Source organism: Colossoma macropomum, unplaced genomic scaffold (assembly GCF_904425465.1).
Source record: "Colossoma macropomum unplaced genomic scaffold, Colossoma_macropomum, whole genome shotgun sequence".
NCBI lineage: Eukaryota > Metazoa > Chordata > Actinopteri > Characiformes > Serrasalmidae > Colossoma > Colossoma macropomum.
This window is the reverse complement of record NW_023494820.1, coordinates 75001-89424: the sequence shown is the minus strand read 5'-3', so window position 1 is coordinate 89424 and position 14424 is coordinate 75001. Positions and strand designations below refer to the sequence as shown.

The 14424-nt window shown below is 38.7% G+C and overlaps 2 protein-coding genes across 2 annotated transcripts in view; both read left to right on the top strand.

Moving 5' to 3' along the window:
- Positions 1–329: 329 nt before the first annotated feature.
- On the top strand, positions 330–4769 carry LOC118800157. The gene is made up of 6 exons (XM_036560320.1): positions 330–656; positions 750–1373; positions 2212–2280; positions 2690–2755; positions 3042–3080; positions 4059–4769. The coding sequence occupies exons 1-6, from the start codon at positions 584–586 to the stop codon at positions 4157–4159; spliced, it is 972 nt and encodes a 323-aa protein (XP_036416213.1). The 5' UTR covers positions 330–583; the 3' UTR covers positions 4160–4769.
- A 3085-nt stretch (positions 4770–7854) lies between these two features.
- The window catches only part of rnf5 (ring finger protein 5), a 19032-nt gene continuing 12462 nt past the window's right edge, over positions 7855–14424 (top strand). The window contains exon 1 of the mRNA XM_036560317.1: positions 7855–8113. Within this exon, the coding sequence (XP_036416210.1) occupies positions 7911–8113 (203 nt within the window). The 5' untranslated portion in view covers positions 7855–7910. The remainder of the gene's footprint in view (positions 8114–14424) is intronic.

The following is a 14424-nucleotide window of genomic DNA, read 5'->3' as shown; positions in this document are numbered from 1 at the left end:
TAGGTCGAGAGTCTGAAGAGTCTTTGGTGTTTTCTCTGTATCTTTTAATCATCTTTCTCTTACTGTCCCCTTTTTAATACAAATGGATATCTCATATTTAATCTCCTCAGAAATTTTACTGAAAAATAAATAACTTAGTGGCTGTTTTGACCAGAAATTAAATAAATGAAGGGCCACTGACATTTGCACAGAGCTATACATAAAACCATTTGTTAAAAATAAAAAACAAGGTAAAATCAGTTTTCCATGATATGGGCTCTTTAAAAGACGGAAAAAGGAAAATCTGTTGTGTAACTGTGTTGCGCACCTGTATTGTGTATCTATGTTATAGCTCGGCCAATTTTAATTAAGTGTACTGACCACCAGGTGATTAGTTTACTCTTCTGTACTTCTCGTCTGTCCCACAGAGAGACACTCCCTGTACCACATCTACACTGTTCACTACAGTTCGTCACAAAACACCAATAACATCACCAAGGTCACTGCTGCAGTCCTATTTGATGATGAACAGGTAGACTACTTCAGTGATAGCAATGACAGGGTCTCGGAGCAGACAGAAGAGTCCTGGAGGAATAGAGCAACAATGAGGAAAGAGCATCAGATGTTTTTGAATGAATTTGAAGGTTTTATCCACCTCCTGGAACTCAATTCTAAAGGTCAGTGCTGAATTCTGTCCTATAAAATTGGAAGTATATAAGATGAGCTGTGTGTAAAAAGCTGTAAATGAATTATTCTTGTGTGGATTTCAGATGATCACCACTTTATAAAGACACGTGGCTGTGAGGTTGAGAGGTCCTCTAGTGGAGATGCGACCTTACTGAACACTACAGATGAATACAGACTCAACGGAAAGGTTGTCCTCTATTTAGATGTTGACAAAGATCAGTGGATGGTCCTGGACAATGAGTTCCTTCCAGTTAAAGTAATGTGGGATAATGAACCCCATCGTAACCAAGTCACCAAGGATTACCTGCAGCAAAGGTGTATGGATAGACTCCTCAGTTATCTGAATGATAATGATAGTGACAGTAATGAGATGTCAGGTCTCCCCAACCTGGGTGATTATGATGATGAAAGTGAGGACAGTTGGATGAGAAGCATGCCCCTCTACAATTATAGTGATTTTAAAATCATGTACTGTTTTTCCGAAGTACGCCATGTGCGCCAAGTTCTCTCAACCAAAATGTTCAGCCTGACCATTTTTATTATTATTATTATTGTGATCATTTTTGTGCTGCACAGAAGAAGGACTGTTACTACCGCTAAATACCTGTTTACTACTGGAGTGATAACTTGGGTTCTTTTAAGTTTTAAAAAGATGATAAAAGCTGCAAAACCTCCAGGTAAAGAAGCTTCCAGAGAGGATTCGAATGGTGAGCCAAAAGTCAGGCTATTTGTCTGTTTGTCAGTTTGTTTGTTTATTTGTTCATTCATCTTTCCCCTCACTCACTCGCGCTGTTCAGCTCTGCCACATTGCATTCTTCTGTTCACATTACATCACACACATACCCACCATGGCGATAACTGTGGAAGGTAAAGATCATGTTTAGACAGGAAGTCATTTCACATCAAGACAAGACTTTTTTCACATCAGAAATCTTATTACATAAAACAAGATCTTTAAAATCTACAACCCCAATTCTAAAAAAAGTTGGGACGCTGTGTAAAATGTAATTAAACGTAAATAAAAGCAGAATGCTATTGTTTGAAGATCTCATAAACCCATATTTTATTCACAATAGATGTTGAAAGTGAGACATTTTACCATTTCATGAAAAACATTAACTCATTTAGAACAGCCTTTTGTTGCCACGTCCCAACTTTTTTGAGATTTGTTGCTGCCACTAAGTTCTAAATGAGCTAATTTACATTTAAATATCTAACAATGTTTACATTTTCAAACCCAGAAATCTGATCAACACTTTCTTAACTTCATATTTACTCCTACTGTTTACTAAACTGTTATTTTATTATTACAAAAATGTACTTGTTTCATCTTTGGTTTATGTTGGTCATTTTATTTTTCAAAATGCAGTGCTGTGGAAACATGTATTAGTAAATGCTTGACTAAACTAGACTTAAAAAACTGAGACCTTTTAAAAACTGAAACTTAATTTTAGCTTGTTCAATTAAATAATGATATTAATTAATCACATAAAAATATATATTACAGAAAATCAGAATTCCTGTTCATTTACTTTACTCTGACAGATGTTAGAGATCTGTGTTCAGTGATGGTGAATGAAGATCAGGATGGAGGAGATGCAGAAGAACCTGAGAGTGAGTCCAGCTCTGCTGTGGTTTATTCTTCTGTTCACTGAACAACACAAACCTTTAAAGATTGTTTTTGGCAGGAGGAAATCTGTCACTTTCTCTGTACAAAAATTAAGCCGTTCAAATCAAATTTGAGCCACATTCAAATATCAAAAATAACATATGGTCACATCTGATCATACAAATTTAATGTTCTTACTGTTAATCCTGCTGTTCGCTACATTCTTACTTTTTCATTCTAGAAAGCTTTGGATGATGTTTTTATTTTATTTTGGTTCATTTTCAATATCTGAATAAAATAATGGCATCAGTTTATTACAATAAATCATATATTATATTGACACATTAATTTATAAAAAAAAAAATTAATTGTCATATCTGTAATCAAAAAGACTGTTTCTTCATTCTCTCTCAGCTGAGGATGAGGATGATGATGGTAAGAACCTGGACAGATGGACTACAGGACTGACCACAGCTGGAGGTGAGATCATCACCTGTTCATGAAGGAAACATCCACTAAACACTGAATCCACACTAATCAGAACAAACACATCCACAGTCTGATGTTCTGTAGATCATCTGTTACTAAACTGATTACTGATCTGTAAGCTCTGTGATCTGAATACATCACAGTGTTGTACAATGTGTTTCTGTTCTTTTGGTGATGTTAGAAAAATCTAAATAATCAGAAAAAGTTTAAAAGGTAAAAACAGAAGCTTTAGACTAATCTTTCCACTGTGTTTGGTTCTGTTCTCTCTCTTTAACAGGACAGCTCAGCTCTAGAACCGCCTCTCTCCCTGCGTTTGGTAAGTCTATGTATTTGTTTCAATCTAATGTAGAAGAAACAAAGAGTATTTATAACCTATGGACTGAGTAATCGGGAGAACAGGGAGATTTCCTCGTGGACTGGTAGCGTTTTGGGCCAGTTACTGTGAGCCAGGAGCGCCAACGGGGATTTTGGGCCCAATGAAAAGACGTCACATTGGGCCTCATCACCCCACCAACACCACAGGCCACGCCTACCCTGAGAATATAACACTGTGCAGACATGCATTCTGCATACAGTGGAATTCTCTGTTTGAATATGTAATATATGCAATATATAAGGTAAAACATTGTAAATGTCTCACAAACTCCAAAAGTAAACTGGGGAAAGTAATTGTACACCACTGTTAGCTTGGTACTAACATGACACTGCAAATCCCATAGAGAGTGAATCACACAGCTTACTGAAGTTAGCATTATAGTAGCAGTGCTAATCGGATACCTACAGAGATAAAATGACACAAAGAGAAAGATTCTACATTCAAACCTGTCATACTGTGACAGACAGCTCATGAACTCACTCAATTTATTTTACATTGCTTCTGGTTGGGCTAGGCAAACTAGCATGTTAGTACATAGCTAGCAAGGCTAATGTTAACTAACTTTGCGATTGGCTAAGTATAAACATGCTGTATTTATTCTGGTTTATAGATGTTAATGTAGCGCAGCCGCTTTTTAACATTTAAATAATGGAAAAATTTTAAAATATATAATATTAAACTGTATTTTGGTGCCTAATTTTACAGAAAATCTGTTAATAATGTTTTCATGTATTATTACAAAATTGCTACATCGTAAAATCAAGACGGTTGTGGGGAACCTGTTCTGCAAACTCTTGAATGGTGGTGGATTTAGCCATTTGTACTGTGATTGTATGTTGTCTGTGAGCATTGTCCCAACTGTTGAGAACACAACCTTACTAAAAGCAGCTCATTCTGTGTGAATGTGTTTTTTTACAGCATCAGAGAGAAGCGAGAGCTCTGACCTCACATCCACACCAGCACTCAGAGAAGAAGGAGATCCCCTCAATCTTAAAGTCACAGCTCAGCAAAACATCTGATTTACCCCATTGGTCCAGATGTAGCTGATCAGTTAAGACATGTTTGGTGTCTGAACGTTGCTACTTTAGTTTTAGCTGAAGCATTTTCTAAGGAATTCATTCAATAACTACAATATATAATGTAAAAATATGTTACATGATTGTGTTTTAAGCTCCAAAAGTTAGTATTTAAACTAGAGCTGTATAGTATTAAACTCTGTGTGAAATTACGTACTGTTAACTTGGCACTAAAATCACACTGTAAAACCCATAGAGACTAAATCCAACTTACTGGATATAGTGTGTGGCATGCGCCCGTCCCCTGGGTCCCGATGATGGCCACGAGAGCTGGCAGGAAAGCAGGGCCCGAACTCCAAGTGAGGATGGAGACCCACGAGGGGGAGAACAGCGAGTGTGTGGGGGACGGCCCATGACTCCCGAGCCCCGCCTCCTGGTGCCGCCTCCGGTCCCACCCCGGTTGCCTTACGTTTGCATACCATGCCCCCAAGCTCCCCTTCAAACGTGCCGCATATGGCAGATGCCAAAATATCTATAATTTAAAGAACTGTAAAAGAAAGCATTACCAATTTGTCGGCATCAATTCATCTGAAATTGCATTATATATTTTGTTTCTGTGCCAATAATAAATATATTGTTATTAAAATGTAGTATTAAAAACACAGTTGTTGTGCTGGTCATTTCAAAAAGATCCACTTTACACTGTCCTACAGATTCAGGTCCAGAAACTGTTTCTGTTATTTTCAGTTTCAGTCAATTTAGTCAATTGAGTCAATTTAAGCTGGTGTAGTGGTGTGGATTGTCCAGCAGGTGGAGCAGTAGAGCTGGTGTAGTGGTGTTTATTGTCCAGCAGGTGGAGCAGTGGAGCTGGTGTAGTGGTGTTTATTGTCCAGCAGGTGGAGCAGTACAGCTGGTGTAGTGGTGTTTATTGTCCAGCAGTGGAGCAGTGGAGCTGGTGTAGTGGTGTTTATTGTCCAGCAGGTGGAGCAGTACAGCTGGTGTAGTGGTGTTTATTGTCCAGCAGGTGGAGCAGTACAGCTGGTGTAGTGGTGTTTATTGTCCAGCAGGTGGAGCAGTACAGCTGGTGTAGTGGTGTTTATTGTCCAGCAGGTGGAGCAGTGGAGCTGGTGTAGTGGTGTTTATTGTCCAGCAGGTGGAGCAGTACAGCTGGTGTAGTGGTGTTTATTGTCCAGCAGGTGGAGCAGTGGAGCTGGTGTAGTGGTGTTTATTGTCCAGCAGGTGGAGCAGTACAGCTGGTGTAGTGGTGTTTATTGTCCAGCAGGTGGAGTCGAACTGTTTTGGAAGTCTTCTGCTCCATCACACGTTGCCGTTCACTGAACAGAACTAAATCTACTCTTGAATTCTGTTCAGCATTAAAATTATCAGCAAAGCAGTTAGAATTCTATAAATGTGTAAATCACATACATTTCACAGTTATTTTCTATATAATATAAAAACTAAATAATTTTTTACATAGCATGCAAGTGTAAAGTTCAGAAGTATTAATCTAAAAAATGTTTTTTCTTCCTTGGTTTATTTTTTTAAATGTGAATGCCTTCATAATTTTTAAATCCGATATAATCTTATTTACTTTAAAGTTGAACAGTTTCTGTGTAATTCAGTGGTTTAGATGTAATCAGAGCAGGTCAGTGTGATTTCTTTACAGTGCTGATGGGAAGCAGAGGGTCATAAAATCTTCAGCGCAAATATAAACATATAGCCTGAAATATGTTTATATACATTCACTTATCTTACTTACTTCAGCCTTCAGTTCAGAGAAACCGCGAGGATCTGTGAAACTGGGCCGGTCAGTTAGTGGAGCCCAGAATCAGAACCGAGCAGGGTGAGTTTGGGGATATAGTTGTATTAACATGTCGCCGGTATTCTGGACTTCAGTGTTTAAACAGTTTGTAAACTCACCTGTTTCTCAGGTGGTCCGAGGTCAGGGTCCGTATATGTAGGTGACTCGGTTAGTTTGTCAACCATGGCGAGGAGAATTCTGCTGTTATTAATATTATTGTTGATAAATAAAGAGAAAAAGGGTGGTCTAACTTACATACAGAGTCGTATGCAAAGGTTTTGGCACCCCCGGCCAAGAGAACACACTTCTGCACATTTTAATACACTATTAGTGTTTATTTACTGAAAGTAACATTTTGGGGAAAAATTATAAAATGTAAAATGTGGCCTGTGTTTATTTTTTCCCCCCAAAATGTTAAATTCAGCGCACAGACAGAAAGCGTGCTGAAATGCTCCCTGTAGAGGATATGTTAACTTATTTAATTTAACAGAAAGTGTGAACATTTGGGTTATTTTTCTAAGGAGGTGAACAGGCTCTTACTTGTGAGATCAAATTTGGTATCAGGGAACCTGAATGTAGAGATGTAGTTTTGGTAAACAATGTAATTTTTTACCAAAATATTTTCATAAACTGGTCAGCCAGCCTGATATCTCTGTGTTTGTCTCTTTCCATTTGTTCTCAGCTTCACTGACCAAACGACAGTGAGGACGCTCCTCACGCTGAGTATAGTCCAGCAGTCACAACTACAGCTGAACAATAACTGATATTCGTTTATTTCCCTTCATATAAACGCTGGATATCTCCTACTTACTACACTATAACTGGTACTTTCCATGAATGGAGTTCAATTTATGCCCCATTACCTTTTTAAAAGCAATAAAGTGACTGTTTTTTATTATTACTTCTGTGCAAAGTGCACTTTTAGTGAAATGTGTACCACCTAGCAACACCCTAGCAACCACCTAGCAACCACCTGGAATACCATAGCAACCACCTGGAGCACCATAGTAACTGCCTAGCAACACCCTAGCAACCACTTAGGATACCATATCAACCACCTAGTAACACCCAAGCAACTATATGGGATACCATAGCAACCACCTAGCAGCACCCTATCAACTACTTGGGATACCATATAAACTGCCTTGCAACACCCTAACAACAACCGGGAATACCATACCAACCACTTAGCAGCATGCTAGCAACCACCGGGGGTACCGTAGCAACCACCTAGCAACACTCTAGCAACCACTTGGTATAACATAGCAACCACCTAGCAACATTCTAGCAACCACTTGGTATACCATAGCAACCACAAAGCAACACTCTAGCAACCAATTGGTACACCATAGCAACTGCCTAGCAACACCCTAGCAGCCACCTGGTACACCATAGTAACCACCTAGCAACACTCTAGCAACCACTTGGTATACAATAGCAACCGCCCAGTAACACCCTAGCATCCACCTGGTATACCATACCAACCACCTAGCAACACCCTAGCAACCACTTGGTATAGCATAGCAACCACCTAAAACACTTTAGCAAGCTTAGGCTGTGACTGCATCTTCTTCAGGAAATGCCCTCACTGCTGTAGTTATTAACGAAGAGTAAACATATCTTCAGTTATTAGACCGTATTAGGCCGTATAACCTACTGACCTATGGATCACCATGACAACAGAGTTTCTCTTTTCTCCTGTATTAAAACTCTTTATTAATGTAAACTGTTCGTTTTAACAGTCTTTCTCTTCTTCTCTTTCCTTCCCTTTGTGGTCTTATAGCTGACTGACTCAGACTAAAACACTGACTCGCTCAGTTTGGGCGGAAACGGGGGACTTTTATGTGGTCAGACCAGGAAGCCGAGGTGTAGCTGTGTTCCGGAAACAGAAGGAGCGCAGTTACCTTTTCCGTTCTCAGCGCTGAAGGAGTCCAGAGAGGAGGAGGAGGAGAGATGGCGGCGGCGGCGGAGCCCCGGAGCGGGGGAGAGGGACACCACAGCGGGGAGAGGGAGCGGGAGAGGGACGGGGAGAGAGACGGAGAGCGGGACGGAGAGAGGGACGGAGAGAGGGAGAGAGAGCGGGCGGCTTTCGAGTGTAACATCTGCCTGGACACGGCGAGGGACGCGGTCATCAGCCTGTGTGGACACCTCTTCTGGTATTTACACCGCTCTAATATTGATCTAAACACTTATAATCACTGTAATATGGTTAATAAACACACTAATGACTGATCAGCCTGTGTGGACACCTCTTCTGGTATTTACACCGCTCTAATACTGATTTAAACACTTATAATCACTGTAATATGGTTAATAAACACACTAATGACTGATCAGCCTGTGTGGACACCTCTTCTGGTATTTACACTGCTCTAATACTGATCTAATACTGATCTAATACTGATTTAAACACTTATAATCACTGTAATACGGTTAATAAACACACTAATGACTGATCAGCCTGTGTGGACACCTCTTCTGGTATTTACACCGCTCTAATACTGATCTATACTGATTTAAACACTTATAATCACTGTAATAACGGTAATAAACACACTAATGACTGATCAGCCTGTGTGGACACCTCTTCTGGTATTTACACCGCTCTGATACTGATTTAAACACTTATAATCACTGTAATATGGTTAATAAACACACTAATGACTGATCAGCCTGTGTGGACACCTCTTCTGGTATTTACACCGCTCTAATACTGATCTAATACTGATTTAAACACTTATAATCACTGTAATACTGATGATAAACACATGACTGATCAGCCTGTGTGGACACCTCTTCTGGTATTTACACCACTCTAATACTCATCTAATACTGATTTAAACACTTATATCACTGTAATACTGATAATAACACACTAATGACTGATCAGCCTGTGTGGACACCTCTTCTGGTATTTATACCGCTCTAATACTGATTTAAAACACTTATAATCACTGTAATACTGATAATAACACACTAATGACTGATCAGCCTGTGTGGACACCTCTTCTGGTATTTATACCGCTCTAATACTGTTTTAAACACTTATAATCACTGTAATACTGATAATAACACACTAATGACTGATCAGCCTGTGTGGACACCTCTTCTGGTATTTATACCGCTCTAATACTGTTTTAAACACTTATATATATCACTGTAAAACAGTTCATAAACACATTAATGACTGATCAGCCTGTGTGGACACCTCTTCTGGTATTTATACAGCTCTAATACTGATCTAATACTGATTTAAACACTTATATATCACTGTAATACGGTTAATAAACACACTAATGACTGATCAGTAGTGATTATACTACTGTAATACAATTATAAACACTTATAACTGTTCAGAGAACACAGCATAATACAGATTATAGTGATCATACTACTGTTAACTGTAAACACATAACTGCTCAGAAAACACAGTTTAGTACAGATTATATATCTTATAATAAGAGTGGCAGAGGTGGGGGATTATAATATAATCTTATATAATAAGTCTAATACTATAGTACACCTGTAACATGGAAGGCAAATGTAACTAACAACACGTATACAGGCTTAGAGAACATAACACAACAGAACATAATGCACAATACACAGCATACCTGCAGTAATAATGAGTGTGGAAGAGATTCATAGTGGGGATTTATAATGCAATATAATATAGTGATTCTAATGCACAGTGCACAGTACTCCTGTAACATGGAGGGCAGCATATAGAGCATGATGAAATTGCCCGACACCTAATATCCCCCAGCTCTGAGTTAAAATACATTAATAAATTTAATTTAATACACCCAGTACACATTAAATAGATAGGAGAGAAATGATGAAACACGTATAATGGTAAAGTAGTGCATGAAGTACACATAATATATCTGTTCTGGTAACGCAAAGGGGCTTATAAACCCTTATAACAGCACATTACAGAACAATACAAGTAGAGGAGAGAGATTATAGCTAGTTTATAGAGACGTATACAACAGCGCTGACAGCACTGGCTTCAAAATGTCCAGTTAAACGAAGCATAATAACAAACCAGCGCCTCTGTTAGATATTATTCTGTTAACTATACTCATAATATTGAGTTTAGACGATGTGAGTTAATCTGTCCATGATATGAAATAAAGATGTTTAATGTTTGCTAACGACATTATGAGTTTTCTCGTTATTACCAAGTTTTCTCCCCAAAACATTCCGATTAGCGTTAGCGCTGGAAAATAAGAGATTTAGCACATAATATCAGCGATTTGGTTCAAAGTGTGCGTTTTAGATGGGTCCCCAGACAGCTTTGACCTCTCGTTTTGGATCTGTTTGTTTATTGATCGTGTTATCGATTAATGTTTCGCTAAACTTGTCAGAGCTGTGAGGCGAAGTTAGCAAGTTAGCGTAGCTAGCATTAGCCGCGTAGCGCTGCTTAGCGAAGAGCAGACGAACTGAAATAAACACACATTTGATGTATTTTTGACTTTTTCTCTGATTTAATGGGTATCTGTGTGAACAACATGGCTAACACGTTGGAAATCTCTATTATATCCCCACTCTGTGAAAGACAGTTAGCTACACAGCTAGCTTTGTTGTTGTTGTTGTTTGTCAGACACTGTAGACGAGATAATAACTTGATATAACCTGTTTCATAAGATATGATAGGAGATTAGTTTGCTAGTAGCTACTAAATCAAAACCAGCAACCTAAAAATGTATCTGGTTAGAGGTTTTTGCTGGGTAGACTGGTCACCATGGCTGGACGTTGTTCTGCTGAGTGGTTCCCAATTGTATGTGTATGTATTCCTGATTCTCATCCATCGCTCAGCATCATGAAGGGCTTGGACCATGTGAACTAAGTAGGTTAGATGTGGAAAAACTCTGAAATGTGCAGGCCGGAGTTTAATACTGGAGCTAAACTGTGGAACCCTGGATCAGCTGGTGAGGGCTGGGGGACTTATTCACCATAGGAGCTACACTGCTTTGTTGAACACCCTGCTGGGTTTATGTACAACTATCAAGCTTGAAATGAGGGTTAACATGTAAACAGAGTCATTCAGAGTGGTTTGGTGTGATATTCTCTGTTCTAGAGTCAGAACTGTTCACAGTGGTGGTGATAGGAACCAGACGTCCACCTCTAAAAGCTCCCTCACAGAAAGTTACTACAGTAAATGGTTATGAATTCACTGCCTGATGACTGAGACACTGTTTTATGATAGCTTTGTGATAAAGTGTTGGCTTTATCAGTTTATTTCAATCCATTCATGGTGGAGGGATACATGCAGGGCGCTGTGAGGCAAAATAGTCCCCAAAGAAAACTTATTATTTCAGATTTTCCACTGTTTTCCATCATCAACATTCCATATAAACTCAGAAGACTCGTGTAGGTTCACTGGTGGTTCTGGATAGTAAATAAAATGTCTATATCTGTGTTGTAGTCATGGCGACCCCTGGTTCCTATCACCACCACTGTAAAGACCATTTCATGAACCATTTCACACCAAACCACTCTGAATGACTGTTTACAACACTGGATTATTCAGATGGTATGAAAAGTTGGTGGAATCCCCCCTTGAGTAGGGAGCCCACTGTAATCGTGTTGTGTAGCTTGTGTGGACTTTGTTATGGGAGGTTGAGAGTTATGTCACTCCGTTGTGGGATTCCTTTAGTCGTATTTTGTCCTGGTCCAAGATGACCCTGTATAGTTACACAACAGCGCTGCGTGTTTGAGGTGCTGTAGGAAGTTTACGTAGCTGTGTTAGCGCTGAGCAGGCTGAGGTGGAGGTATCTCAGAGCTTTCAGCCCAGCTCGGCCCACTGGAGTCGTAATGAACTCTCTCTGGGGTTAATTAGAGATTAGGAGCAGGATTAGGGTCATTGTAGTGGAAGAGTAAAAATAACCACAGGTTATATACGTATATGTGTAACACTCTATCTCTCTCACTCTCTTTGTCTTTCGCCCATCTCTTTCTTTGCTTTTCCCTTATGATACAGTGGTACGTTATATGATTTGACTGACATAATTGTTCCTTTTTTGCATGGATGAGGTTAAAATATAATTAACTAACCAGTCACTGCGGAGGGAAAAATATTAAATGCTTATAATGGTGGAATCGAGAGCATATTATACATACAGAACATACATAGTAACACGTTTGTTTTGGTAACAGTAGCAGAAAAAATGGGATCACGAACACTTACAACAGCTCATAATATAATAGAAAGACATACCAGGGAGAGATTATAAGCACTTGTTTAAGCACTTATAATCACTGGCAGCGTAAAGGTTCTGTATGACCGTCACTCAGACTGTTCAACAGTTTTGTTCAGTTTAGACACAAAAGAGCTGTTAAAAATACAATGTTTAGATACTAAATAAGAATGAACGCTGACGTTGTTTGAGTTTAGATAATGTATGTTGAACAGTATGGGCCCAATATGGCTGACATTCTGTGAAATATTCAGTTAAAGAAGAAATCCAAGCTTCTGTTAGCTGTAGCTCTGTTAACTCTATTCAAAAGCTTCAGTTTACACAGTGTTATTAATGCATGATATGAAGCCATGCAATAATATTAGAAGTTACTCGCTATCAGCAACTTCTTCCAAAATATTTCATTAGCTGCTGGTGAAGCAGAGTGGCCACTTTAAGATGTAAGATTTGTTGGCAGGTTTGTGGATGTTGGTGAATATTTCTGCTGTTTTGCTGCAACTTTTTCCATTAGTTTTCGGTCTATAGTCTGTTATTCTTTATTAGAATGTATATATTCTTCTCTGGAGTTTTACTAAGATGTGGTTTGGCCTGTAAATGTTTATATTGGTTGTATAACATTTTTCTTTCAAAAAAATTAAAATATGTCACAGTGTGCTTTTTCTGAGCACTGTGGGTACCATAAATTCTGCAGAGAACACTGACCAACTGCATGTTTCATTACCAAGAGAGCATAATTAGTCCTGTTTAACTGGATTCAGCGCGGTGCAGTGAGTGAATGCTGAATAAAAATCACTGTATTCGTAGTTTTTGTACGCGTGTTTGTGGATGTGGCACTTCTGGTGTTTTTTTTTGTCCACTTTAGTGTATCAAACCTCAGAAAAACGAAATATTGTGATGCATACCGTGTTTATCATGAAAAGTGCTGTGATGTTTACGTTGTTTACACTCATTATCTACGTCATCACCACTCTCTGTTTTTGATAATAGAAGAAGGCAGTTCAGGTTGAAGGTGACTCTGACACGATTACAGTACAATAAACAATGACGTGACTAAAGTACAGTAGGTTCCAGGGCTGAATCAGGAGGGCGCTGCATGGTTAAGAGCATGTACACAGAGATAGCTGACGTGTTGGAGATGTTGACGAGCTGTTTACTCTGTAGAAGTTTGCGTTTTCATTTTCACTGTTTGTATGAAAGAATGAAGGGATGTTTGGATGGACAGAGTGGTCACTTTCTTATGAAATAAGGACAGTATAAACTGTTTAACCTGAGAAAACAATGCACAACACAAGGAATACTATATGAGAGCAGAGCTGTCACTGTGATTGTATTAGTTATCATATAATTCACTAATGATTTTAATAATTACTCATTTTTAAAATGACGCAACAGTAAAAATTGACTAACACACCACACAAGGATTCGAGAAGCTCTCATTGAACACATAATAACACTATGTGGTAAAAATAGATATTAATGGTGTTTGATGTTTCAGTTATTAACAGCAGACCAACTGACCCCTAATCACTGCTGGTTTATCAGGAAGGTACAGTGTATCTAATACATTTTTAATAGATGATTAAGTTCAATTAATAAATAACAGTGGCCCTTAATGGGATAAGGCACTGTATTAATCACTCCTGATTCCTGATTGGACGGTTAGTCCAGGCTGATTTATACTGTATAGGCTATATTTAACTCTGAGGGGATTTTGAGAGGAAACCCTGATGTAAATATTGACCGTTTCAGCTCTGAACTGGATTTAGTTTAGTAAACACTGTGTCCTGTTTTGGGTTCTGCGTTGACGTCTTACACTTTCTGTTCTGTGAATGACGTTGATTGGCGGTTATTTTAGGCATCGTGCTGTAATTTTGCCTTTTTATTTATGAGCTCTGCGTAGGGGTGGATGATACGATGATACTGTTTCACTATCGTGATCATTTCTGTTTTTCGTGATACACAGTATGCATTTCTGAGGATATCGTGGATACTTAAGGAATAAAACTGCATGTTTCATCATGAAGAGAGCCTCATTAGTCCTGTTTCAGTGGATTTAGTGCAGGGCAGCGTGTGAAAAGTTGAAAAATAATCATTATATTTCAAAGTTTTGATGGCAGTTTTTGAAATGTGGCACTGTTAGTGTATTTTGTCTGTGTCAGAATATTCTGATACACACAGTGGGGTCCAAAGGTCTGAGACTGCAGTGAAAACCAGGGATGTTTTTCATTTAAACCTGAAAATAAACAACAGAAAGTTTTAGAATT